Source organism: Panthera uncia, chromosome B4 (assembly GCF_023721935.1).
Source record: "Panthera uncia isolate 11264 chromosome B4, Puncia_PCG_1.0, whole genome shotgun sequence".
Classification (NCBI taxonomy): Eukaryota; Metazoa; Chordata; class Mammalia; order Carnivora; family Felidae; genus Panthera; species Panthera uncia.
In genome coordinates, this window is record NC_064809.1 from 44,316,586 (window position 1) to 44,342,719 (window position 26,134).

The 26,134-nt window shown below is 46.2% G+C and overlaps 1 protein-coding gene across 3 annotated transcripts in view; it reads left to right on the forward strand.

The window, feature by feature from the left end:
• The window catches only part of ETV6 (ETS variant transcription factor 6), a 251,572-nt gene that overhangs the window by 210,174 nt on the left and 15,264 nt on the right, over positions 1-26,134 (forward strand). For 2 of the 3 annotated variants that reach the window (XM_049627090.1, XM_049627091.1), the window contains exons 4-5: positions 1,956-2,090; positions 17,275-17,820. In XM_049627090.1, coding sequence (XP_049483047.1) covers positions 1,956-2,090; positions 17,275-17,820 — 681 coding nt within the window. The remainder of the gene's footprint in view (positions 1-1,955; positions 2,091-17,274; positions 17,821-26,134) is intronic. The other variant, XM_049627092.1, reaches the window with a different exon arrangement.

Sequence of the window (26,134 nt, forward strand, 5' to 3'; positions counted from 1 at the left end):
ACGAACAAAGTTGAACACCCTCACAGACACTAAATTTATATTTCCTGGCCTCCTCTTCCAAAATGGATACACTAATTACTGACCATTTTTTTTAGTAATAGTAATCATCAGGAACACATTTTTCAGTGTGTTCGTTTTCTCTTCTGCGTACTACCGAAATAAAGCATTGCTGAAACCCACAGGATAAAACCCAGCGGGTGTGAGGCCGTGTAAATTAAGAAAAGTTCAGGAAGACATTACAGTAAACCCGAAGAAACAAAGTGTTGATTAGGGACTTATTTTTGTACGCGATTAAAATATGAATCATTAAAATAGGACCGTATTTCAGGCTCTATATTCTCATCGCATCAGAGACGACATTACCATGACTACTAGGTTCAGATTAGATGGGCTCCAGGCCTCCTGAGCTCAGAAAACACAGTCGTGTGCACCACGGTTCTACCTGACACGGAACATTTGTAAAAGTCTGGCTCACGACACCTCTGCATCTTCTCACCCGTGTCATCAAAAGGAAATTCCCAAGTGACATGCTTGTCTTCAGCTCTTTAAAGGCTTGTGCTTTATTTCATCGTAATAGTAAATAGTGTCACTAAGTAATAATGTTAATGACAACCAACACTCAAAGGTAGAGGAAGGAACAGAATCAAAGCAAAGACACAAAGGCACCTCAGGAGTCCCTTAGAACACAGCGATCTTGAACTTTATTTGGTACAAAGGGTTTGCAGAAAGAAAGAAACTAATATGGAGCGTTTCTCGGGTTCAGACAGAGTTTAAAAGAAAAAAATAATTCAGCAATAGCCCAAAATATGCAGTTAAATCAAGTGGTTCATTAAAGTATCTGTTAAAAATGGCTAAAATTAGAGACAAAAGCCCATTGTCTGGTGCAATTGTTGACTGCCTGCATATCTGTATTTGGAAGGGCGTAGGGGGACAGTCAGAAGCCTGTGGTATTTTAAAGATTCATCACCCACCCCTAAGGGGTTTTGAGCACCCACCTGCATTTTTGAACTTGCATCTAAGCCAAAGAGGTGGGACAAGACCATGACAGGTTTTTGGGGGGGTTGGGGAGGTTTTGTTTTGCTAATTAACTACTCAGTGGACATTTTAAATACCAAATATATCAGAACAGAGGCACCTAGTTCAGACCAGCCCCCACCATCCTCTGCGAGGGGCTGACATCTAGAGATGATCTTCTAGAGGCCTGTAGAACCTTGGAGCGATGCCTGTGTGTATTTTTAAAGGAGGGGAGCATCCCAGAATGTGCCAGTTCTTTATAGGGTATCTTTAATAGTTAGCCCCTCTGACTGGGGTTGTGCGTTTTTCATACTCATTCTCTTCCTGCCTGGGGTTGGGATGGGTTTGAAAGGCTTTTGTTTTGTTTTGTTTTTTTCCTGTCGGAAGCTCTCTATGAATTGCCAGTGGAGCATCAAAAATTTTCATACTTAATGACTTCATCGTTCTTCTTTGGTTAATCAGAAATGCAAGCAAAGATTGATAGGAAAATATTTTTCGCAAGAATGATAGCAACAAATTGCAATTGTGGAAATGTCCAACAAAGTCCGGTACCTTCCTGCGATGGGCTGTCATTTTGCAGCTAGTGGAGCCGTTCAATAATGTGGAGAGAAAAAGAGACATACAAAACTCTAGCACAAGCCTGATTCTCACTATAAAACCATAGATAGTGGTAACAGGATTTCTTTCTCTGCGCGATGGGATTATAGGTGCTTCCCGTTCTCTCGTTTTCAGCATTTTTTAAGCATTTTTTGTATATTCCTTTCATAATTTAAAAAGTCCAATTAAAAAAACGAGCCCATGGCTCCAACCTTAGGAGTTTCCCCTGTGTGCTCCATGCACATCTGGCCGACCATTACGTCATTGCCACCCATAGAGTCGAAGCCCAGTGTGTTAACTAAAATATTCCCTTTGCTCTAGTTCTCTTTCCGTTTTCTTCCCAGGTGATGTGCTCTATGAACTCCTTCAGCATATTCTGAAGCAGAGGAAACCTCGGATTCTTTTTTCACCCTTCTTCCACCCCGGAAACTCTATACACACACAGCCAGAAGTCCTACTGCATCAGAACCATGAAGAAGGTACCAGAGGAACCTTTTCTTTCCTTTCATCAGGGTTAGACAATCCAAAAGGTTTCATCGTTTATTGGATGCGTTGTTCCTATTCATGTGATTGGTTCGTCATTGAACAAACATGTATTGATGCCAAGGTGAATAGGACGGAATCTTGGTTCTCCACAATTCATAAAGAAATGAGATGCATAGATCCATGTATATCAAAGCACAGCTGTAATAGTAGGCACCATGAAGAGAGACTGGGAGGGGAAATTACATCCAGGCGCAAGCATCAGGGGCAGCCTCATAAAGCAGGTGCTTCTGGAGGCTTCCTTGATGGTGCAGCAGAATTCTGATAAGCAAGGATAAAGTGGGGAACCCTCTAGGCAGAAGAGGTAGGGTGGAGTGAGCCCCTGGAACAAAGAGACGTCAGATGACTTGGGTTATAGAGCTTATCTTCCCCCCGCCCACACACCAGCCTTTTGTTCTAGAAAATATCAGACAGTAGAGATTTCTCCCAAATAGAGAAAATAAAGTAAATAAACCCCTGTGAGCCATCACCCGGTTTCAACAATAATCAACACTTTCCTTTGGCAGAGTTAGTCCAAGGAGGTTATATCGGACCCTGAGTGTAAAGGACTTTAGTGAAGGAGCATAAGGGGGTCTTTGAAAATTTGTGAGTAGAGGGTACTAAGAGTTGGGGGACTCCAACCCTGTGAACTCTGATGGACCAGGGGTTCCACCTTCGTGCACCAAAGGTGGTTCCTTGAGGTGTGCTCAGCCTAAGTGCCTACTTCAGATGTACCCAGTGCTCCACTTCTCCAGTAAGCCCCAGTGGTCATAAAATCGTCAGCAGAAAACAGAAAAAAAGGCCAGAATTGACCTGGGGCCCTGGACCTTGTTCTAAAGCAGGTGTTTGGGTGCAGAAACCCGTTATTAAAATCTTACTTTGTGCCCTATTCCGTTGAACGGCGATGCCTCGTGCCTCTGAGGAACATTATGTCCATGTTCTTCCCTCCACGGATCAGTTAGACAACAGACATGGGGACCCAAAGTAACACTTTTAAACTTGTGCTTTCTCTTAGGACCTGATTTACTAGGGGCCTGAATCCCTGGTGCCTCGGGGGTATTTCCTTAAATCGAGTGGGCATCTTCAAGGGCAGGGCTAATAGTTTTGTTTTGTTGTTGGCAAACCAAAAAATGAGAAGTTATTTGTTTTCTTAATTAACACTTCACAAAAGACAGCCTGACTCCGGGTGACCGCCATCGCTTCCTGGAGCCAAGCGCTTCACAGCAGGGCCCCTTGCTTTCCTGATGGAGAGTAAATGAGCGTTGCTTGCCTGCTCCTTGCCTGTTTCTCTCCCGTCCTTTCTTCCTCCTGCTCTACTCTGGCTTCGTTTAGCCGCCGCACTCCCCAACCCCCAACAATTCGGGTTCTCCGTCCTTTTGCGCTTCCTGCCTTGTACACTTCCGGCTTTCGTCATTGCCAGCAGCGATTCCAGAGGAGGAGGTGGGTTTACTGAAGCTTGACATTAAGGCAAGAACTGTATTACCTAGCTTGCCTCTTCAGATACAAAAGGTGAGGGATGGGCTTTTTTTTTCCCTCCCCCCCCCCCTTAAAAAAAAAAACCCATTTGGAATTCCTGTTCCTCTTTTTATTCCCAGATGTGATTGGAGGCTTAATGGTCTCTCCTTCCTCCCTTCTCCTTGGTCTGATTTGACTCAGAAGTTAGCGTGTCGCTGTTCTCATTTGCCGGGGCTGATCAATAGAGAAAGCTGGGCTCACTGCCTCTCACAGCTGCTGTCAGGCTAAGTAAATACAGACGCACCACTGCATACGCCGTAAGGAGCTGTGCTCTCAAGTGTTCGGATGGTGGTCGTGACCACTCAGTGGGTAAAAGAATGGAGTTAATGAGACCAAGGTCGAGGGCTTCATCACCCTGCAGACCAGTGATGAGCTCTGTCTCAGCTCTTAAAAAGTAGTGTGTTCTCAGAGACCATTCCTTAAAGCTCTCAGCCAGCAAACAACACCTGAGGGCGCAGGCCTGTTCAGACGCAGGGCGTGTTCTCTCAGGTGAACAGGTGGACACACGAGAAGGGCGGTTTAGGTCTTTGTCAGATGGTGTCAAATGAGAAGCGCTCTACAAGGCATGGAGGTGATGTGAAGAGGCTGCCTGTCCCCAGACTGCCACTGGTAACAAGGGGACCCTCTAGAGAGGGGAACGGACTGGTACAAGTTCCCTACCTCCGAACACCTCCCGCCTCTTTCCCTTTTCTCCACCAAAAAGAAGGACACATCCAGCTCAACATGAGTGATCTCTAGAATGAATACTGTTATGCTTGCTTGTGAATGGTAAAACACTAATACAGACATCTGTTAGCACACAGAAAGCTCTGGTCCTGAAAGAAGAGGCTCTAGAGTGAAATTATACATATCAAATACTCTAACCCCCAACGATCTGTTCCCCATAATTGGGGATACAGTCCTTTGGAAAAGTATGTTGCTGTTGACGTGACACAGAGATAATATGACAGAATGGAAGGACAACAGGGACATTGCGGAGGAGAACCGATCGGCCCCTCAACGGCCTGGCACAGGGAGGCGCAAAGACAGCGTTCCATTCACCCCGCGCGACTTCGCCTCATCCCTCCCACCGACTTTACCAACTCAGACATCCATCGCTGCACAATGGGAACTGATCTCGCCATACAGACAGATCTTGGTGAATCTCGCAACCGTTCCCCCGTAGATCCCCCATCTGAGTAAGTGACATTGAAATCACACCGGGCAGCCATGTGGCGGTGCCAGAAGCTAGGAGGTTGGTGTTAGGGCTCAGAGGCTCCCCTCCAGGCCCTGAAGGGAGAGGTGGGCCATGATACTGCTTCCAGGTGGGCAGAGCAGACTCCTGATGTCCTCCTGGGTCTAGAGAGCCAGGATTGCCACTCTCTTCCCCTGCGTACTTACGAGAACGCAGCATTATACATTAGAATTTCTCGCCCCTAGCGAGCCACTGCGACGGTGGAACAGGACTCCCAGCAAGTATGCTGGGCAATGGGCATGAGCCAGGACCACCCCAGACAAGCCAGCACGCGTGGTCAGCTTAGATGACATTTTTGAAAGGGCGGGGTTCTGGAGTTGGGAGAGCAGGCTCTAATCCTCTATTCTGCCAAAGCTTAAGGGCTGAGTTACTCTTCTCTGGCCCTCAGTTTCCCCAGCTGTAGGACAGGGATTAGCCCGAATGGTCTCCAATCTCCTGCACTCTCAACTCCTGCATTCCCTCCAGAGTCTGGGTCTCCCTGGGCGATAAGAAGATGGCCAAGACATGTGATCTACCTTCAGGGCCTTGAGTAACTAAAATCCAGAAAAACCTAAATGTGTCCTGCTTGATGTTGCTCAGAAACAGCTGAACATCACGTCTGTCCTCACTTGTGTCACCTAATCAAGAACTGCCGATGATATTACCCCTCTGAGTAGTCAAACCAAGAGTGGCACGGTTCCTTTATCGCGTGATGAAAGCCTCCATTCCAGCGGATCCCTTTTCTTTGATTGTTGTGACTCATTTTATCAGCATGCTATGAATGAGTTAGATGTGAGGTAGATCGTGACGTAGGAAGGAGACAAACCGAAAATCGATAGCGCTTCGTTCACCAAAACCAGGAGGTAAATGTCTTTAGAAATGTCAAGTCGGCAAATGATGATAAAATAAATGTATTTGGTCACACACAGTTATATCAACTTCTTTTGACACCGTACGTCCTGAAATCAGTTACTTTTAGCTTCCATGGAGTAATTACAAAGAAAGACTTTGTTCCAAAGTGTATATCCAATCGCCGATAGGCCTTTGGTGGTAAAACTGCTTGAATCGTGATTCCCTGAAAGCTCAGGGAGCAATATGAAATGTGCTTCTGGCTCTGCAGAGTCACCCCTGTAGGACTGGCTCTGCACAAGTCTGTAGGGACAAGGAACAAGATTTGTGTTTATCATGTGCTGTCGTCCAGTGACCCCTCTGGGCATCCTCTTACCCTTTCAGCTCTGTAGTCCCACCCTCTCCTCTGCCCACCCTCTCCTCTGCCCCATCTAAGGGAGTGGGAGGTGATTTTCAATCACTTTAATTTTAATTTTTTTAAGTCCTTATTCATTTTGGAGAGAGAGAGACACATAGAGTGTGAGTGGGGGAGGAGCAGAGAGAGAGGGAGACACAGAATCCCAAGCAGGCTCCAGGCCCTGAACTGACAGCACGGAGCCTGATGCAGGGCTCGAACTCACGGACCATGAGATCATGACCTGAGCTCAAGTCAGACGCTTAACCGACCGAGCTACACAGGTGCCCCTAATCACTTTAATTTGAAAATATTCACACACGCAGGGCTGTGATTGTTTCTGCAACAGTGGACACACTTTTAAAACACAAGTTTTGCTCTGGAGCAGCCCTTTGTCACCAGGTGGACACAGACATCGTTAAGTGGTGAGAACGTTCCCATGTCACAACAGTTGACCTCGATTCTCCGTACAACCAGCATACGGTGACAGCCCAGAGAACAGAGAGAAATCATTTATCCGTGGGGAGTGAGGGGGGTGGCATGCGTTCCGGGATAGCCCACAGATTTTCATTTATGTGATTGCTTTATGGCAAGAAATGTTTCGCTTCCACCCCACCCCCCCTCTCTACTACCAAATCCGAGTGCCCAAACACTGCTCTGGAGGAAGAAAATCTTACACAATTCTAATGAGATCATTAAAGAAGATGAGGTCTGTGAATCTGCTTCATAGTGACAAAATAACAGCTAACGTTTATCGGGTCTTTGCTGTGTGCCAGGCCCTGTTCTAAGCTCTTAACGTGTCTAAACCATTTCCTCTTCGCAACTACCCTATAAGGAAGGTAATGTTATCCCCACCTGATGGATGAGGAAATAGAGGCCAAGAGCCCCCAGATTACACACTTACCCAGTGCCCTGGGTCTGCTTCGCTCTGATGCCTGTGTTCATTCCATTGCAGCATGAATGAGCTAACCAAATAACATTTTTGTTAATGTGTCTTGTGCACATTAATTCCTGGAAACAGGACCAAAGATGGGGCAATGAGAAGAACTGGGGAGACCAGGACCCCTGACTGGGGTACAGGATGGCAGGTGCCCGGCAAGCCTGCTCACAGTTTTTCTGCCTCACGGCACTTGAAAATCGAAACAAACAAACAAAACGGTCAGAGGTAACTTTTGAGATACCGCTGTATGTCTGCAACTCATCATACTAAAAACTCACACTAATTCGGACTGCCTTAACCCACTAGAGATCGTTGACGGCCTCAGAACGAATGGACTTGGCATGAAGAAAATCCCCCAGCCTGGGAGAAGTGTGGGCTCGGAGTCAGACACTGGCTTCTGAGAGCAGAAGCGCTGGCTGTCACCCCCTTGGGAACCAGCCCTTTGGCTCCCTTGGAGCTGGCCCCTCAGGATAGCTGCTGAATAGGCAGCCGGGTAGATAAAGTTTTTAGCTGATCCAGCCGTCCTCTTACTGGTTGCTGTAAAAACTTCCCTGATTCTCTAGTCTTACTGGAACCGTGATGATGAGATTAAGGTGTCAGGGAGGCCATTGGCTAGGGTTTGACATCTGTGTTAATCCTGTAATGCTTACCGGAGCCAGAGAGCACAATGGGGTTGGTGTGTGTGTGCACGCGGGCTCTGGATCCCGACCATCTGGGTTCAGATCCCAGCTCCCCTGTTTACCGGCTGTGTGAGTTTAAGCAAGTTGCTTAACTTCCTTGTCTCTCCGTTTCCAGCTGTAAAAGAAGGATAATGGCAATACCCGTTGAATATGGTTGATTTAAGAAAAGAATCAAGTTAGTATGGCAAATGCCCTTAGAACAAGAGCTGTCACTCAGTAAATGTTACTCATTGCCATTATTGGATATTTCTTACCACTGTTTGGTTGGGGTTTTTTCTTCCGCCTAAAAAACATTTCATTGTGATTAAATACGCATAATATCATCTTAGCCATTTTTAAAAATTTTTTTTTGGCATTTACTCATTTTTGAAAGGCAGTGAGAGACAGAGCATCAATGGGGGAGGGGGAGAGAGAGAGTGAGACACGGAAACAGAAGCAGGCTCCGAGCTGTCAGCACGGAGCCCGACGCAGGGCTCGAACCCACGGGCCGCGAGATGATGATGACCTGAGCCGAGATGGGCCGCTTAACCGACTGATCCACCCAGGAGCCCCTCATCTTAGCCATTTTTAAGCCATTCTAAGCCATTTTGCATACAGTCGGGTAGTGTAAGCATGTTCACATTGCTGTGCAATGGTCGGGGTTTTTGTTTCTCTTACCTCCAATCCCAGCCGTCCTAATCATTTCAGTGATTGTGACTAAACACACTGTGTGCGGACACCGGGTTTGTGCATCCCGGACACAGGGAGGGCCTTGCTGCCTCCCCGCGCCCTGATAACAGAATTCCTTCACAGGCACACCAGGCCCCCTGCGTTACATCCTATGGGAAAATACATTTCAAACACCAACCCCAGTTGCTCGCAGGGCACAGCCTGTTTTGAAAATGAGTGGTGCTCATATTTTGTTACCTCACCGTAGCAGGCACAGGGTCGGTCCTCCGTGACCCCGTTGGGACCCTTCCAGCTGTCTCCTCTCACATTTAAGCACCGCAAGGTTAACCTCTTGTGCCCCTTTCAATTCTGTGATTCTTGGGTCTGGCTGGAGACAATGAGGTCCCCCCAGAGGAAGACCAGCAAATCTTGACTTCCTGTTGTCCCCTCGGGACACCAGGGAACACCTTTTCCCCTTGGCCTCCTCATTCCCACTCTCCTCTTAACTCCTCCTCCCCCCTGTCTAGGGCCCCTTTGTCCTGCTTTGCTTCCTATGTTTCAGAGGCTGGGGCAGTGTGACCTTTTACCCTCTGACCCTTGTCCTGTGATGGAACATTTGATTGTGACGGGAGAGTGTGGAGCCCTGGCGTGGTGCACAGAGCCTCTTCATCTGTCTAGACCATCAGTCTCCTTCAGAGAGGGCCCGCTCACCTTCCCCGCCTCCTCTGGCGTCCTCCAGTCATGTGGAGGCTGCCCGTAGCCAGGGGCTAGCTGGCTCTATTAAACCAGAAACTTCAGCGCAAGAGATCCATAATATGCATGACTAACTCTCCCCAGGTACCCGGGAAGTTTTCAAGAAACTTCCTCTTAGCCCTGGGGAAGTGCTCTCTGAGCACTTTGAGATAAGGGGACTGGGGCGGTTGGGGTTCACCTCCAGAGCAGGAAGCCCTCTGTTATCTTGCTCTTTCCCCTCTCCAGCACTCTGACTTATCTCTGTGCCACCCTGACCCCCTCCCTATAAATGATTCACAGGGTTTACCCCCACATGTCTAATTGGCTCATTTGAAACCTGACCCCGCTGGTTTCTTCATTCACTTCTTTTGTGCGGCTTTACTGAGACTGAGGCTGGCAGACTGGCTCTGTGCCGTCTGTGCTGAGCCACTGGCAGAGGCTAGCCTGTTTGGAGGCTGTCCCGCCCACAGGAAATAAAGATGAAACCTCAGAGTCCTGCAATTCACCTGCCTTGAGTTTTCTGGGAGCTCACGTAGGACTCATTGTTTACGACCTCATGCATCTGCGCATCATACGCTCCAAACTTCTGGTTTTCTTCTCAGGCCCTTTAGTGACAGTTGCAACTTGCGAGGTGAATAGACTGAAATGGGCAGGTGGAAGTCAGTGGAATATCTCAGTGGGACCTCTTGGAAAAGGAAGGGGCAGGTGGTGGCGGCGGGGCGGGGGGCGATGTGTTAGTATGCTATGTCCACCAAAACAAAGTACCACAAATTGGGTGGCTTAAACAACGGATTTATTGTCTCACAGTTCTGGAGGCTAGAAGTCCAAGATCAAGGTGAGGGCAGGATCGGTTCCTTCTGAGGGCTGGGAGGGAGAGGCTGTTCTGTGCCTCTCTCTTAGCTTCTGGTGGTCTGCTGGCCACCTTGGGTATTCCTTGACTGGTAGATCTTTGCCTTCAACATCACCTGGCATGTACCCTGTGCACATTGACTCATAATTCAGCACCCATAGCCTTTGCTTGTGTTTTTTTTTTATGTGTCTCTTTTCTCCATTAGACTATTATATCCTTGAGAGCAAGGACCACTTTTCCTTACTCTTTCATCCAAGACTCTACTTGAAATACAGTTGGCATCACTGAAGGTTATGTGGTTCAACGCATAGTTTATAATCACTGTGTGGCAAAACCGTCCCCCTCCGTTCATGTAATCTGTGCCTGTCTATGTGTCCAAATTCTCCTTTTCATAAGGGCACCAGTCATATTGTATTAGAGAACCCCCCATTCTAATATGACTTTATCTTAAGTGATGACATCTGCAACGACCCTATTTCTAAATAAGGTCACATTCTGAGGCAGTAGGGGTTGGGACTTCAATATATGAATTGAAGGGTATGGGAGAAGAGGCAGGCAGCACAGTTCAACCCATAGCAAGGGGTGACAGACCCTAAGCGTGTGTAGGAAATCTATTTTGAATTGCACCTGAAGACCAAGAGCATTTAATCTCTATAGCTCTTCGTATCATTTGTGGTTCCCACTAATCTTTTACAAAGTCATGCTGGGAAGTGGTTCCTTTCAGGAGAATGTGGAACACAGTGGACTGAGGCTGATTGAGTAAGTCACCTGCTGGGCCTGTTGATTTGCATCTCACTGACTAGCTTCTCTTATCGCTGCCCATGGCCTTGGGAAAGCATAGTGGTGGAAATGTCATCCTGGTGTGTGAGATACAAGCTCCAGCCTTTGCTCTACCCTGGAAATTTCCTACTTAAAGCCCATGACTTTTTTTTTTTTTTTTTTATGTTTATTCACTTTTTTGAGAGACAGAGTGTAAGCAGAGCAGGGGCAGAGAGAGAGGGAGACACAGAATCCGAAACAGGCTCCAGTCTCCGAGCTGTTAGCACAGAGCCCGACATGGGGCTCAAACTCACGAACCGTGAGATCGTGACCTGAGCCAAAGTCGATGCTTAACCGACTGAGCCACCCAGGTGCCGCAAAGCCCATGACTTTTAACCAAAGGTGGTTTTTGTTGGTTTAAGTTTACTAGTTATTCATTATTTATAACATGATTAAATTGGGTCAAATTTTGATGAATTTTAAATGGACAAACTTTTCTAATGAGCACAAGGAAAGAAGACAAAAGAAATCAGACCTTTTTTGTGCTCGTCACATTTAAAGTCTTAATTTATTTGGGCTGTTTGGGATTATTTGTACCTAAAAGAGGTCTGCGAAGAGAAAGGTTTGGGATTAGAAAACACTTTCAACCAGGATGGGTTCCCTACCAGTCCTTGGTCGTCCCTGCCCCCTTCCCTCCATGCCCACACTGACTAATTATGTGTGGCTTTCTTGCACATTTCCCTCCCGTATCAAGACCTTCAGACCGAGGGCAATGTGGATAATTTCCCAGCTCTCCAGCTGGGCAGTTCACCAAGAACAAACCCAGACATCAAGGCCAGACCAAAAAAAATCTTCTTGTTTTAGACAGAAGACTCCTACATCTGGGGGATTTAATGCACCCACTGTCCGCTCAGTGCATTTCCTGTGTCCGGAGCTTCTCTGCCTGCCGGCTCTGGTCTCAGAAGTTTCCATCCCCTGCTGCCAACTTGTAATAACAGGGGCAGCAGGCGGCAGGGTAGGAGCGTCATAGCCTACTCCATACGTGGGCGCATGCTTTGCAAACTGAAACAAAGCTTGGAAGGTCTTATTGCAGGACTTTCGGCCTTGACAGTGGTTGTGCCCAGACCACCAGGAGCCTGGAATTAAATACCCTTGGATCCAGTTCTCTACCATTAATGTTATCAACTTCATCAAGTACTTCCTCTTTGAGTGGTGTCTGCAGAGAAATAAATAAATCAAGCTCCTCCAAGTCCTGTTCCTGCCTGGACCCAGAGTCAAAAGTACAATCTGAGTTGGATTATCCAGAGCACTGTCTCCCTCCTTCATTGTTCCCAAAGATCTGGGCAGGAACGGAGAGTGAAATCTCTCCAGGACATTACATCAGTTCCTCTTTTACCCTTGGCATGAAAATTCTTCCTCTCATAGTCCACCCAGACTTCCTAAGGCTTGCCCCGAGCTCACACCCATACGCTGATCCTTGAAGCCCAAGACATCAAAGAAAGCCTGCAGGTGACCAGACTACTGGCCAACGCCTGTTTCTGTTTTGAAATTTGTAAGACAGGAAATGGACTCAGGAAATAGGATTTTTCAGTACACGGTCTTCATCATCCTTAGGTATTGTTAAACCTTAATAAGCTTTTAAGGAAAGGGAGAAAATGGCATTGAGAAGAAAATGCACGAAACTTCGAAATGCAACCGTTTTAAGTAGTTGCTTATCATGATCGTGTTCTGTGACAGAGAAGAGAGAAATTCATTTTTGTGGACAGCAGAGTTGAGATCCTTATTAGCTATGAAAGGAAAATCTGCCTCATCCCCAAAAGATGGCAGGTCATTTTATCACGCTAATAATCTCAGCCATTAAAATTAACTCCGTGGGGGGGGGGGGTGCGCCTGGGTGGCTCAGTCGGTTGAGCGTCGGACTTCTGCTCAGGTCATGATCTCGCCATTTGTGAGTTCGAGCCCCACATTGGGCTCTGTGCTGACAGCTCGGAGCCTGGAGCCTGCTTCGGATTCTGTCTCTCCTCCTCTCTCTGCCCCTCCCCTGGTCATGCTCTGTCTCTCTGTCTCTCAATAATAAATAAACGTTAAAAAAAAAAAAATTTAACTCCGTGGGCCTAATCAGTTAAGTACCCTGTAAGCATGTATTTGCATTTGGGTTAAAGTGAAGAATTTAGTACTTGTTATCCCAACATGTATCCTTGCAAGCTTGACTAAGTACTTATAAAAACAAAAAACAGGGGCACCTGGGTGGCTTGGTCGGTTAAGCATCCGACTCTTGGTTTCAACTCAGGTCATGATCTCATGGTTTCATGAGTTCGGGCCCTGCATCAGGCTCTGCACTGCCAGAATCCCTTCTTGGGATTCTCTCTCCCTGTCTCTGTCCCTCTCCTACTTGTGCGGTCTCTGTCTCTCTCAAAATAAATAAATAAAACTTTAAAAAAAAAACTTTTTATAGTGGAAAATATCAAACTTACACAAAATTAGAATTAGTTAATGAGCCACCGTGTACCCATCACAAGCTCCATTAATCAATTCATGACCAGTCTTGTTTCTTCTGTGCCCCACCTACTCTCTGCTTTCAAATTAATTTCATTTCAAATTAATTTAAAGCAAATTCTGGATATAATTTCATCTGTAAATATAGCAGTACAGGTCTGAAAAGATAAGGACCCTTTATGAAATCATAAACCCAAAACCATCACATCACCAGAAAACTAACAGTTCTTCAATATCATCAAATACCTTATTAATGTTCACATTTTTTCCAACTATGTCATAAATGTTTTTACCATTTCCTTGAATCAGAATCCAAGCAAGTGTCTATACATTGCAGATGGTTTATGTGTCTCTAAGTCTCTTTAAATCTTTAGGTCTCCATCCATATCTTTCTTGTGCACATACTTGAGCGCGCTCTCTCTCTCTCTCTCTCTCTCTCTTTGGGTGTTTAAAAGAAGTTATCCATAATTAGTATAACTTTCCCTGTGTACATAGTGTATCTTTTTCCCCGCTTCTGGTTGCTTTGGGGATTTTCTCTTTATCTTTGATTTTTAGCAATTTGACTATGATATGCCTGGATGTAACTTTTGTATTTATCCTGCTTGGTATTTGCTGAGCATCTCAGTCTTTAAGTTTGCTGTTGTTGTTGCTACCAAATTTGGGAGCCATTTGGTCATTATTCTTTTTCTTTTTTTTTCTTTTTTTTTTTTTTTTTTTTTCTTTTGGCTTCATTCTTTCTGTTCTCTCTTTGGATTCCAATTACATATCCATTAGACCATTTAATATTGTTCCACAGGTCACTGAGGATCCATTTGTTTATTTGGTTTTGTTTTTAACTTTTATTGATCTGTCTTCAAATTTATGAACCCTTCCTTCTGTTATCTCTAATCTGTTGTTAAGTCCATCCAGTCCAATCTTTCATATACTGTATTTTTCAGTACTCGGATCTTTTTTTTTATAGTTTCCATTTCTCTTCTGAAATTCTCTATCTGTTATATCTCATTATGACCATCATTTCCTTCAAGTGCTTACCCTTAAATTTCTCAATATCCTTTAAGGTTCTTTTTTGCTAATACTAACATCTAGATTATCTCAGAGTCTTTTTCTGTTGACTGCCTTTCCTGTTGATTATGGGTCACATCTTTCTGTTTTGTTTTGTTTTCACATATCCAGAACATCTTTATTGAATACTGGACATTACACGTGATACATTGTAGAGACTCTAGATTATGTTACATTCCTCTGAAGAATGTTGATTTTTGTTCCAGCAGGTAAATGACTAGCCAGTCACTTTGAATTTGTGGAGACTTGGTCCTGCATTTGGTTGGGGCAGATCCATTTCAGTTTTGCCTTTAGCCCTCAAAAAAATCTCTTTGTTCTGGAGCATAGTCCTTACTCCTAAGGTGTGGCCGTTCTGAGCTAATAAACAGCCTGAGGTGTTTACAGAGCCTTTGTTGCTAGGACTCAAATTCTGAATTCTGTCTCCAATACAGGGGCCAGTAACTGACATTCCTGCTCTTATCTTTCAGCCGTACAGCTGTTGCTTTCCACTGAGCTCTTTAGAGCTCCCCCTGCACATGCGCTGTTCAGGAGCACATGTTAAGGATTTGAGGGAACTTTATGTGCCAATTTAGCGGCTGCTCCCCCTGAGGCTCTCTCCTTTATGGGTTTGCTTTCTCAATTTTTTGCCATTCGGGAAACTCCACACTCTGTTCCCTGACAGATTACACAACTTCCGGTTCATTTTCTACCGGCCCCCTGCTAACGTGAACTGGGGAGGACCCTCAGGGCTATGTAAATTTGGATCTCACCTGTGCAGTTCTCTTCCTTCCAGAGTGAAACCCCCTTCAGTGTTCTCCAGTACCTTCAAATAACTTTTATAAATGTTCCGTCATTTCTATATGTAGGAACGTTAGTTGGGTACAAGCCACTCTGTCATCCGTCAGACTGGAATCGCCTTCTCCTTTATTACAGAAAGGTGCTGGCCTACCAAATACTTCGCCTGCCTTCGCATACCTAATCATAGAGCCTGAAGACCAGGCCTTAGGAGAATATTGACACACCCCTCATTCTGTTTTATAGCTGTGTAGTCCTCCATTGTTTACAGATAGAGTATAATTTATTAAGCCAGTCTCCTACTGATAGCTGTTCGAGCGAGTAAGCACTCTTAGATGCATGGCAGCAGGCTACGTGTTAGTTACGAAATAAACCCTTTGCCTGCAAGCAGGTGATCTTTCAGTGATCGTGAACAATATTTCTTTTGTTCGCTGTCTCCTATAACAGATCTAGAGGCATCCCCATTTTTCTGTTAATCCTTTGTAACACTGGGACCACCAAGTTTTGGCCACCACCTTAGTCTCTGTCTACTAACCCTATCAGATCCCTAGATCCCCTTTATACGTTCTTCCTATAGATATTACCATAATGGACAAAGGAGACATCTTTGACTTGCTTGACTTAGAATCATGGGCAAATCTCTGACCACAGCAAGGACCTGAAAGCGTGTGCATCCTTTTGGTGCAACAGCTCTGGGAACAGAGGCGGCCAGAGAAACCTCACGAAGATGAGTTTGAGGCACTGTAGCAAGTTCCGTTTTTGTAGGCAGATTTTTGTTCCTTCCCTCCCCTAAGCAGGTGCTCCTAAAGCCACACATAGGCTGGTCCATCCCTCAACCCAGCCCACAGGACTACTTCTGTTGCTGAGCTATGTACTCTTCTGATGTTGTCCCTGCTCTCAAGTATCACCAGCTTGGAAGTTCAAGGGGGATGGGGTGGAGGCACTGTTGGGGTGCCCATCCCTCCTTTTCCTTCCTGACCTCTACCTGTCTATGAGCATTCATAAGGTCTGTGCACTCAGAAACAAAATGATCCTGGGGCGCCTGGGTGGCTCAGTCAGTTAAGCGTCCAACTTCGGCTCAGGCGATGATCTCGCGGTTTGTCAGTTCGAGCCCCACATCTAGTTCTGTGCTGACAGCTTCGGATTCTGTGTCTCCCTCTCTCTCTGCCCCTCCACTGCTTGCACTCTGTGTCTCTCTCTTTCTCTCAAAAATAGATAATCATTAAAAATTAAAAAAAAAAAAGAAAGATCCCAAATCTTCTTTCAAGATTGTCATTCTGTAAATCAGACCCACTGTCCATGCTTAGAGCAGGTTTTGATACTTTTCCCCCTGGTTTCTGTATAGCAAAGTGGCAGGAATTATAATGGGTAACCTGCCAGAGTATTTACCAGAGTCTGGGTCTAATTCCCTGTCTGTGTGTCTTTAAGTTGCTGAACCTCTGTATGCCTCCTTTTTATCACCTGTAAAATAGGAATAATGGTATTAGCATCTCCTACTTAGGAGTGTTATACATTTTAAACTGTATAACCCAGTACCAAGGATATAGTAACTGCTTTAGCAGTAGGATAATAGTGTCATTATCATTAACACCAACAACAATGCCCCGGAGGTAGAGAATACATACATTTAGTAATGAAAATGTAAGCCCGTGAAAGTATCTGGAAAGCAACCCTTAAGGAATCCAAAAGCCACATCCAAGAGTCAAGTAACAAAAAGCTAAAGAACACAAATTTGGCTTCCTTGTGTTTATAAGCTACTAGTAAGTGATTAATGGAAAGCTTGTGGTCATTCTTAGCCTGTCTAGTGTAGGAAAAGAATTTCAAGTATGTGCACTTTGTTTTAATTTTTTTTAATGTTTATTATTTTTGAGAGAGAGAGAGAGAGAGAGAAAGAGAGAGCAGGAGAGGGGCAGAGAGACAAGAGGGAGATACAGAATCCGAAGCAGGCTCCAGACTCTGAGCTGTCAGCACTGACCCCGATGCGGGGCTCGAACCCACAAACCATGAGATCATGATCTGAGCCAAAGTCGGATGCTTAACCGGCTGAGCCACCCAGGTGCCCTTTTCATTGTTTTTTTAAGCAGCAAAAAAGACATTCCATATCCAGGGACGAAAGGTGCTGCCCAGCACACACACGGGCTCCAGTGCTCACTACCTTTAAAACCACAGCAGGCTCCCTCTCCAGACAACTCACCAGGGTCAGTGATGGTCTCTTCCTCTGCTCCACAGATAATTGTGTCCAGAGGACCCCGAGGCCTCCGGTGGAGAACGTGCACCACAACCCCCCCACCATTGAACTGTTGCACCGGTCTAGATCACCTGTCACAGCCAATCACCGGCCTTCTCCCGACCCCGAGCAGCGGCCCCTCCGGTCCCCCCTGGACAACATGATCCGCCGCCTCTCCCCGGCCGAGAGGGCCCAGGGGCCGAGGCTCCACCAGGAGAACAACCACCAGGAGTCCTACCCCCTGTCAGTCTCTCCCATGGAGAATAACCACTGCCCGCCGTCCTCTGAGCCCCACCAGAAGCCATCGAGCCCCCGGCAGGAGAGCACACGCGTGATCCAGCTGATGCCCAGTCCCATCATGCACCCTTTGATCCTGAACCCCCGGCACTCCGTGGATTTCAAACAGTCCAGGCTCTCCGAGGACGGGCTGCATAGGGAAGGCAAGCCCATCAACCTGTCCCATCGGGAAGACCTGGCGTACATGAACCACATCATGGTCTCTGTCTCCCCGCCCGAGGAGCACGCCATGCCCATTGGGAGAATAGCAGGTAGGTGAGCGCCGCCCCCCTCACGACCACTCCAGCCTCAGGGGAGACCTGACAAGCCCCGCTGTCTCCCCAGCTTTGCAGCTGGCCTCACACGGGTTCCCAATTAGGCGCCCTGGAAGGTTCTGTGAGGGCAAGCGGAGGCTTCTGCCTGAATGAAGTGAAATCCCTAATGGGCTAGTTAATGAGCCGCTGGGATGGAGTAGTTAATGAGCCTCAGAAATGTTAAGAAACAAATGTCCTACGTCCAGCTTACAAGGAGAGTCACATCAGAATCATGGCTAAGCGAAAACATTTAAAATAAAAGGTTTATGAGCATGCTAATGGCCCTGTCTTGAAGTTTCCAGCAGCTAATTAATGACCAGACACAGCATAAAGAACCTTTGTCTCAGATTCAGACCTGTAATTCTGTCCCGTGGGCAGTAACTCAATGTAGCCTTCACCTTGGGAGAAGGTGGGAGAGAAAAACACGATTATGGTATTGGAGGCAGATGTTCCTGGGTCGTTTGGACAGAGGAAACCACTCCCGAATTCTTCTTCTTTTATGATGACAAGCCCAAATTTGCTTCCCTCAGACAAGAAACGAGTGGAAACCAGTGGGAAAAATCTACACATTGTGTTGTGCTCGTCTGCCCGTAATTTACATGAAGTCATCCCCCAGACACTTGTTCCTGCAGCCACTTGGCAAGGGCAGCTCTTTTCCGAGAGCATCTCTCTTCAGGAGACAGTTGTTGAGCACCTACTATGCACAGATAAATGCGTCAGGAAGTAGGGGGACACAGAGCTGATGGAACAGTTGTCTCCTCAAGGAATTTAATATTTACTGGCGGAGACAGATGGGAAAACCACTAACTAAGCTGTAAGGCACGGTGAAATCAGTCATATGTCCCATTCATTCGGTACACGAGCACGTATCGAGTGCTGACTGTGTGCTAGGATAATTAAGTCCTGTGGAAGCAAAGCAGGGAGAAGGTGCATTTTGACTGCAGGAATTGAGGAAGGGCTTTGCAGAGAGGTCGCTCAGGGCTGAAGGGGAATATGTGTTCAGTAACGGGAGGGAGGCACAGAGGAAGGAGAAGTCAGACCTGGTCAGGGAAAGGCAAGAAATGCCCCCTTCCTCCATGAGCTGTCCCCCAGGCCAGAGCCCCACTAAGCCCCAGGATGGAGCTGTGCTCCTAACAGCGTGACCGCACAGGGAGCTACAGGCTACATTAACTCCCTCTGCCGTGACGCATTATCCCTTTTTTATTTAAATTATTTGTTTCTAAATTTTTCTCTGGCTCCAGGTACACCTCCAGTGTTGCCTCAGTTTTACTGTTACAAATCATTTACATGAGTGTGTTGAATGAAGAAAATGAAATGGTAAAGAAATGTGACTTACGTTTGAAAAACCATGAAAAGTGAAATGATCTGTGTCTGGGATTTGATTCAAAAGGATCCCACGGCACTGGGGGTGAGGCATGGGTGGGGTGTACATAAAATAAGGCTGGCTGTGAGCTAACGGCTGTATGGCTGGGTGATGGATACAACAGGGATTCATGTTATTTTTTTCTCTACCTTTACATATATGCCTATGTGTGTATGTATGTTTTAATCTAAAACAAATCGTGAAAGGAAAAACATAGGGGGTTTATAAAGAAGCAAAGCTCTCAAACAAGACATGTGAATTTACCCAGATGGTTGGAGAAAGAGGATGGGGTCAGTACATTACTGTGAAGCATATAAATGACTTGTCTTACGCTTCCCAGGCCAGACCTTTCTTGCCTATACATACCCTTCGTGTCTTATTTCTTGCATGGTCTATACAGCAGTACTGGACATTTTGCAGATACTTTCTACTTGTTTCTCATTCTCCGGGTAGCTCTTAGAAGCCACTTATTACCGCTATATTCATTTTATATGAAAAGTCATCTGGACCAGGGAAGCCACGGAGGAAACAGAGCCCCAGAGGAGCAAAGGTCAAATAGGGGTTGGGTAACAGGGGCAACAAGGCACTCACTGCTGTGCCGTTGGCTGCTGCTGGTAGTGCTGCTCTCGAGGAACCTGCCTTCCCCAGCAACATACCTCCTGTCCACCTCCTCCGTCACGCTGTCTTATCAGAGACTTCTAGGAATTGAAGATAAGCCCATCCATCAAGAAAGTTAAATGATTTAGACTTAAGGAGTTATTTCTCCTTATTTAATAGGTTTATAAATTTTAAAGTATTAGTCTCTTAGAAATTGTGCTACGAGGGGCGCCTGGGTGGCTCAGTCAGTTAAGCATCCGACTTCAGCTCAGGGTCATGATCTCGCAGTTTGTGGGTTCGAGCCCTGCGTCAGGCTCTGTGCTGACAGCTCTGAGCTTAAAGCTGGCTTCAGATTCTATGTCTCCCTCTCTCTTTGCCCTTCCCCACTCATGCGTGCTCTCTCTCTCTCTCTCTCAAAAATAAACACTAAAAAAAAAAATTAAAAAGAAAAGAAATTGTGCTACGATTTTTTAAAATCTTATTCCTAAACATCAGAATTGTTTCGTGATGGAGTTAGCCCCATCAATAAGACACTCCATGGAATATCATACCAGCCCAGTGATGAACCTTGGCACCCATGGATGCCCTTGTCTCTCTCAAGAACACACAGAAGAGGGGAGTCTATGCTTTTCTTTATGACCCTAGGAAATCAGAATATTCACATAAAGTAACCCTAGGGCCCAGACCCTTTGAGGAATGCTCCTCGGTGTGATAGAATCTATAAAATTATGATTAATTAGCTCTAATGATAATCCTCACAAGTTTAAAAGTCTCCAGATGTAAGTATTAACTAATTTAACCAAATTCAGACCAGCTGATTTAACTGCAAGTCACTGTTTTTCTCAAGGGTGAAATGATAGGGTTAGAAAGTCTACAATCGAACACTTTGTCTTGATTCTAACCCTCCGAAGCGAACTCGTCAGGGCTCCATGCCCTTTTGTTTCACTTGGGATAGCCCTGTCTCTTCTCTCCTACCCTTCTAGTGTCTTTTTGGACCACCAGATCCTTGTAAAATTCTATTTCTTAGGGGCCAAACTCATTGAGTAATTCCTGTGTAAAGTGTGGCATTACTGAACAGCCATAAAAATCCTTCATATCTGTAGAGCAGATACGAATACTGCGAAAACTTAGTTCCTGAAGCTTTTTGCACAGCACTGCCGAATGCCATCGCCGGAGGGTGTGGATGGAAACACCGCTTATGAATGCGGATCAAAAAGGGAAGCCAGATTTCTGTCCATTCGGATGCCATTTGCTCAAGTACTTTGGGATTTATGTATTTGGGCGCTTGCTGTGTTTGGGCACTGGACTGCATTCGTGGGGGTGGGGTGTGCCAGGAGGTCTAACACACAATCTTGGAAAATCTTGAAAAGGCTGAATGCAGTTGGCGGTCAGTGTCGTGTGTGGGGTCTGTGAAGGACTCCCGTCAAGTACTATAGGAGTCAGCGTCGGGGTGTTAGGGAAGGTTTCGCGGAGGGGCTGGCTTTCAGCTGGGCTTAGCATGCTTAGAATATGAGCAAGTGAAGGTTAGAAAAAGAGAGGTCATTCCTGATGGAGAAAACTCCAGAGCAAGGTAAGGTCCAGTATATTTTTATCTATTTCAGGTAGAAATATAAATCTAGGACTCCAAGTCCATTAAAAGTCTATCATATTTCATCATTCTTTTTTTCCCCTCACTTTCTAATATCACTGAATTGGGATTTTATCATACAGTTTGGAGGTGATCTGCAAAGCTATGATAGTTTACTTAGGTATTGGTCTTGTAGAAGAATTAAAATAATCACTAAAAGAGAGGCGCCTGGGTGGCTCACTCGGTTGGGCATCCGACTTCAGCTCAGGTCATGATCTCACAGTTTGTGAGTTCGAGCCATGCATCAGGCTCTGTGCTGACAGCTCAGAGCTGGAGCCAGCTTCAGATTCTGTGTGTGTGTGTCTCTCTCTGCCCCTCCCCTGCTCGTTCTCTCTCTCTCTCTCTCTCTCTCTCTCTCTCAAAAATAACTAAACATTAAAAAAATTTTTTTAATAAAAAAATCAATAAAAGAAATGTAAGAGGTGGTAGACAGCTTAAATACAAACCACAAATTAGATCTATTTAAACATAGCATGTAGCTTATTTTTAAAGGTATCACTTATTTTTAAGAGGATAAGAAGGACTGCTGTTGAGGTTAATAAGTGAGAATCGCCAGAGTTTATGGGAGAGGATTTAATATGGAATAGAGTGATCCAAGACCCCTGGGTTCAAACTTTTTATTGAATAGCCAGTGGTGTATGTAACAGTGAGCAAACTGCTTCTTTCTTTAAAAAAAAAAAATTTTTTTTAACATTTATTCATTTTTGAGGGTGAGGGAGACAGAGTGTGAGCAGGGGAGGGGCAGAGAGAGAAAGGGAAACACAGAATCCGAAGCAGGCTCCAGGCTCTGAGCTGTAAGCACAGAGCCCGACGCGGGGCTCGAACTCATGAACCACGAGATCATGACCTGAGCTGAAGTCGGATGCTCAACCACCTGAGCCACTCAGCCATCCCCAAATTGCTTCTTTCTGGGCTTAGTTTCTATTTGTTATGCTCATGAAGGGATTGCGTGGTGGGGGCGGTAAGACATAGGGGGTTGGGGCAGCATCTGTGAACCTTCTAGCACTTTTGTCAGCCCACGAAAGTTTTACTGGTCTGTGCTTTGCCAATGTGTTTCATATCCAAAGAGTATATTGGCAGTGAGCACCATAAGGTGATGAGACGTAGCACCAGTGATACCGTGAGTCATGTTTTTAGTACATATTGACATTCCTTCTTAGAACTCGGTGATTTCAAAGCCAGAAGGGTCTTTCACAGATGAAGAAACTGAGATTCAGGCACATCCAGAGTCCAGCCTTGAGTTTCCCCCAGTGTCCTTTCCAACACCCGTGTTTCCTTCTGACCTGGGACTCCAGAGCAGGGATTGGAAACTCTGGCCCGTGGGCCAAATCAGCCACCGCCTGTTTTTGTAAATCAAGTTTTATTGGCATACAGCCACACCCATTCACTTAGTGTTGTCGGGAGGCCACTCTGGCATTGTAACAGCGGAGTGGAGCGGTTGCAACAGAGATTGTATGGCCAACAGAGCCTAAAATATTTGCAGAAAACGCTGCAGGAAACATTTGCTGCCCCCCGTTCTACGGCATTGTTGATTCGGATGTGCAGCACAGTGTGCTTCAAATCCTAGGCATAACGTGGGATGCGGAAGTTGAAAACATTGTCCCTGCTCTCAAGGAATTACTTGCACTTTACAGCATGAGGCATGCCTAAGACATGTAGAAAGAACAATAACAAGTGATGTAAGAAAGGAGGCAAGTGCTAGATTGTAGGCTGTTTGCAGACCAGTCCGGAATAGTTGCAATAGCATCATGAACATCGATAAAAAACAGTTAAGTGGAAGAAGTTGTTTCTTTGCATATCTGAGTTGTGCAGTTAAGTCATTCATCCATTTATTCAAAAATGATCACGAATCTGTATGTGCCAGGCCTTTTTCTAGGTGGCAGGGCATAGCATCTCTAGATGCCAAATTTTGTGTCTTTATTGACATGAGGCAGGATTCCTCTGATTCTGTGCCCTCAAACAAACTAAGCTCCTGCTTTGGTTTTAACTATCGACAGCCAAGTCTTCAAAGAAGAATTTTAAGTCGATTTGGCTTTCTCTTAAAGTTCTTCAATTCCATTAAAACCTGAGTTACCAGACTTCCTGTCTGCTTGTCCCTTCCCTGGCCTTAATCCAAAAATCTGCTACGGACACAAGTTTCATTTGTCGCACCGGTTTATAATCCATTCATCGTCCTTCATTTGCTGCACAAACGTGGGGATTTTACAGGTCTGTACAGACGGGTTGTTCCAAGTCCATGATCTATCCAAATAGAGAATATTTCTTTTCTTGTGCTTATCTCACAACTTTTGCTTAGCTCCCTGATTCTCTTTGCAAACATGAGCATCTTCATGGTTATCTGCAGCAGATAAGACATAAAATCCACCCTGCCCCCAAGCTCGTGCTCTCTTTTCTAATAACACACGTCATGGCAATCTTTCAGATCTTTAAAGACACTTGCAAAAATGTGCCTATTATCTCTCAAGGTTACATTTTAAACAGAAACAAAAAGATTCTCATCGAGGAGACACGGAGTCTCCTGTACTGCTCATTTGTCACCTGCCTAGAACAATGTACTTTCCTGATTTGGTTTTATTGACTGGATGAGTTCTGTATGCACAGAAGTTCAATCCTGGAAGCCTCTAACCTTCAATCAGATGAAGAAAAATAAGCTCCGCTTGGATAAGCCTCCAAAAAAGTTGGAGGCACATCCTCAGGGGCCCGGGGGGGGCCAGGGGAAGTCACTCTGTACTCTTCCCCCTGCTTCCACGCCTACTTCCTCCCCCATGGTATTTAGTGCTGGGCAAGTGGTTTCCAGTGAGGCTCATGGACTTAATTATTTATTTTTATTAATGAGCCTCGGGACCAGCCTTGAAGGGAAAAAGACTTTATTTTTTGTTGTTGTTAAGTTTATTTTGAGAGAGAGAGGGAGAGAGAGCACGAGCAGGGGAGGGGCAGAGAGAGAGAGGGACAGAGAGACAGAGAGAGAATCCCAAGCAGGCTCCACACTGTCAGTGCAGAGCCCAATGCGGGGCTCAAACTCACGAACCGTGAGATCATGACCTGGGCCGAAATCAAGAGTTGTCCATTTAACCTACTGAGCCACATAGGCACCCTGAGGGGAAAAAGACTTCATAAAAGAGAAGTCTAAAGGGTTCAGTGTGAAAGTGACGAGGGGCAGTCTCGTTCCTGGGCCTCGGTGGTAAGATGTGCCTTTGCATGCTTGTGTGTAAATGTCTGTGTTTGAGGAAGAGAAGGACAGGTGTGGGGTGTTCCCATGAACCAGAGAGGCCCAGGGTTTCAGTACTAGCTAAAAGAGCCACATCATCCCTCACTGTCTCAGGCAGATAACCCTCTGCAGAACCCCCAGGGCTCCCGACCCGGGGTCCCAACCAACAGCTGGCCCGGAGTGTTCCCGGGGAAGCAGCATGGGCCTGTGGGAAAGCGTGCACTCAGGAATAAGCAGGATTGGAATCCAGGTCTTGTCTCCAAACAGGGGCTTACTGTCCCTGAGGCCTGGTTTCCTTCTCCATCATAAGGAGAATACTAATACCCATTTCTGTAAACATTAAAAAAATATATATTTTCTATTTTTAAAAAGGGGTGCTTGGCCGGCTCAGTCAGTTAAGCCTCTGACTTTGGCTCAGGTCATGATCTCACCGTCAATGGGTTCGAGCCCTGCGTTGGGCTCTGTGCTGACAGCTCAGAGTCTGGAGCCTACTTCGGATTCTGTGTCTCCCTCTCTCTGCCCTCCCCCACTTTCACTCTCTCTCTCTCTCAAAAATAAATAAACATTAAAAAAAAATCTAATACCCATTTCCGGGCTCTGTTGAGTACTAATGAGACAACATGTAAATGCACAGCACCAGTCGGCTAATTACTGAGCACGAGAGCCCCTTCTCTGCTCCGTTTTTTTCTTCGCCCTACTGCAGGGCTGCAGAGTGAGGGGAGGGCAGCGGGTACAGCTGGCCCCACCCCCACCCCACCCCACCCCAGAGCTGGCAGGGGCATTGACCTCGGAGGCCTGTGTCCGAGGCATTTGTTTCAAGTGACACCGGCCTGCAAAGGGCACCCCTTCAAGGTGCCGGGGTTTCCTTATCTCCTTGGAGATTCACCTCTGCGCTCCCTCTCACCCCACCGGGCTTTGCTCGGGGAGTATCCCAAGTGTCTCCAGCTTCTCACACTGGCTGAGTCACTGCAGTTTATTTTCACTGCACTACCGAGAAATCAAAGAGCCCTGAAAGAGAAGGAAGTTTCAGGACAACGTTTTTACAAGATAAAACGGTCACAGCACAGTGGCTGGGCGGAAAATCGTAGAAGGAGTTCGGGGAGACTGGAAATTCCAGTTTGCTTAAGGACACACATTTCTGTAATACGACGTGACTGCCCGACTGCCGGGAGGTAGGGATGCAGTTTTCCCGGGCTGCCCCCACCTGAGCAAAGCAGGGGCTGGGGTTTTAAGCTCAGCTCTGCCAGTGCAGCCCAGCCTCACTCCACGCCTTATGCAACCAGAGGTGAAAAGGGCCAACCTCATTTGCAGCTTCGGTCCCCATGCCCCTATGGAGTCAGGAAGCACAGATCTATATCCCTCACCCTCACTTCTCCCCCACCCAGCTTGCCACCGTGCACATATGGTTTCTGTTTTCCTAAGCCGTGGCAGAGCGCGAGCAGTTGCCCATTGTAAACACACCTCTGTGTATCAGCAC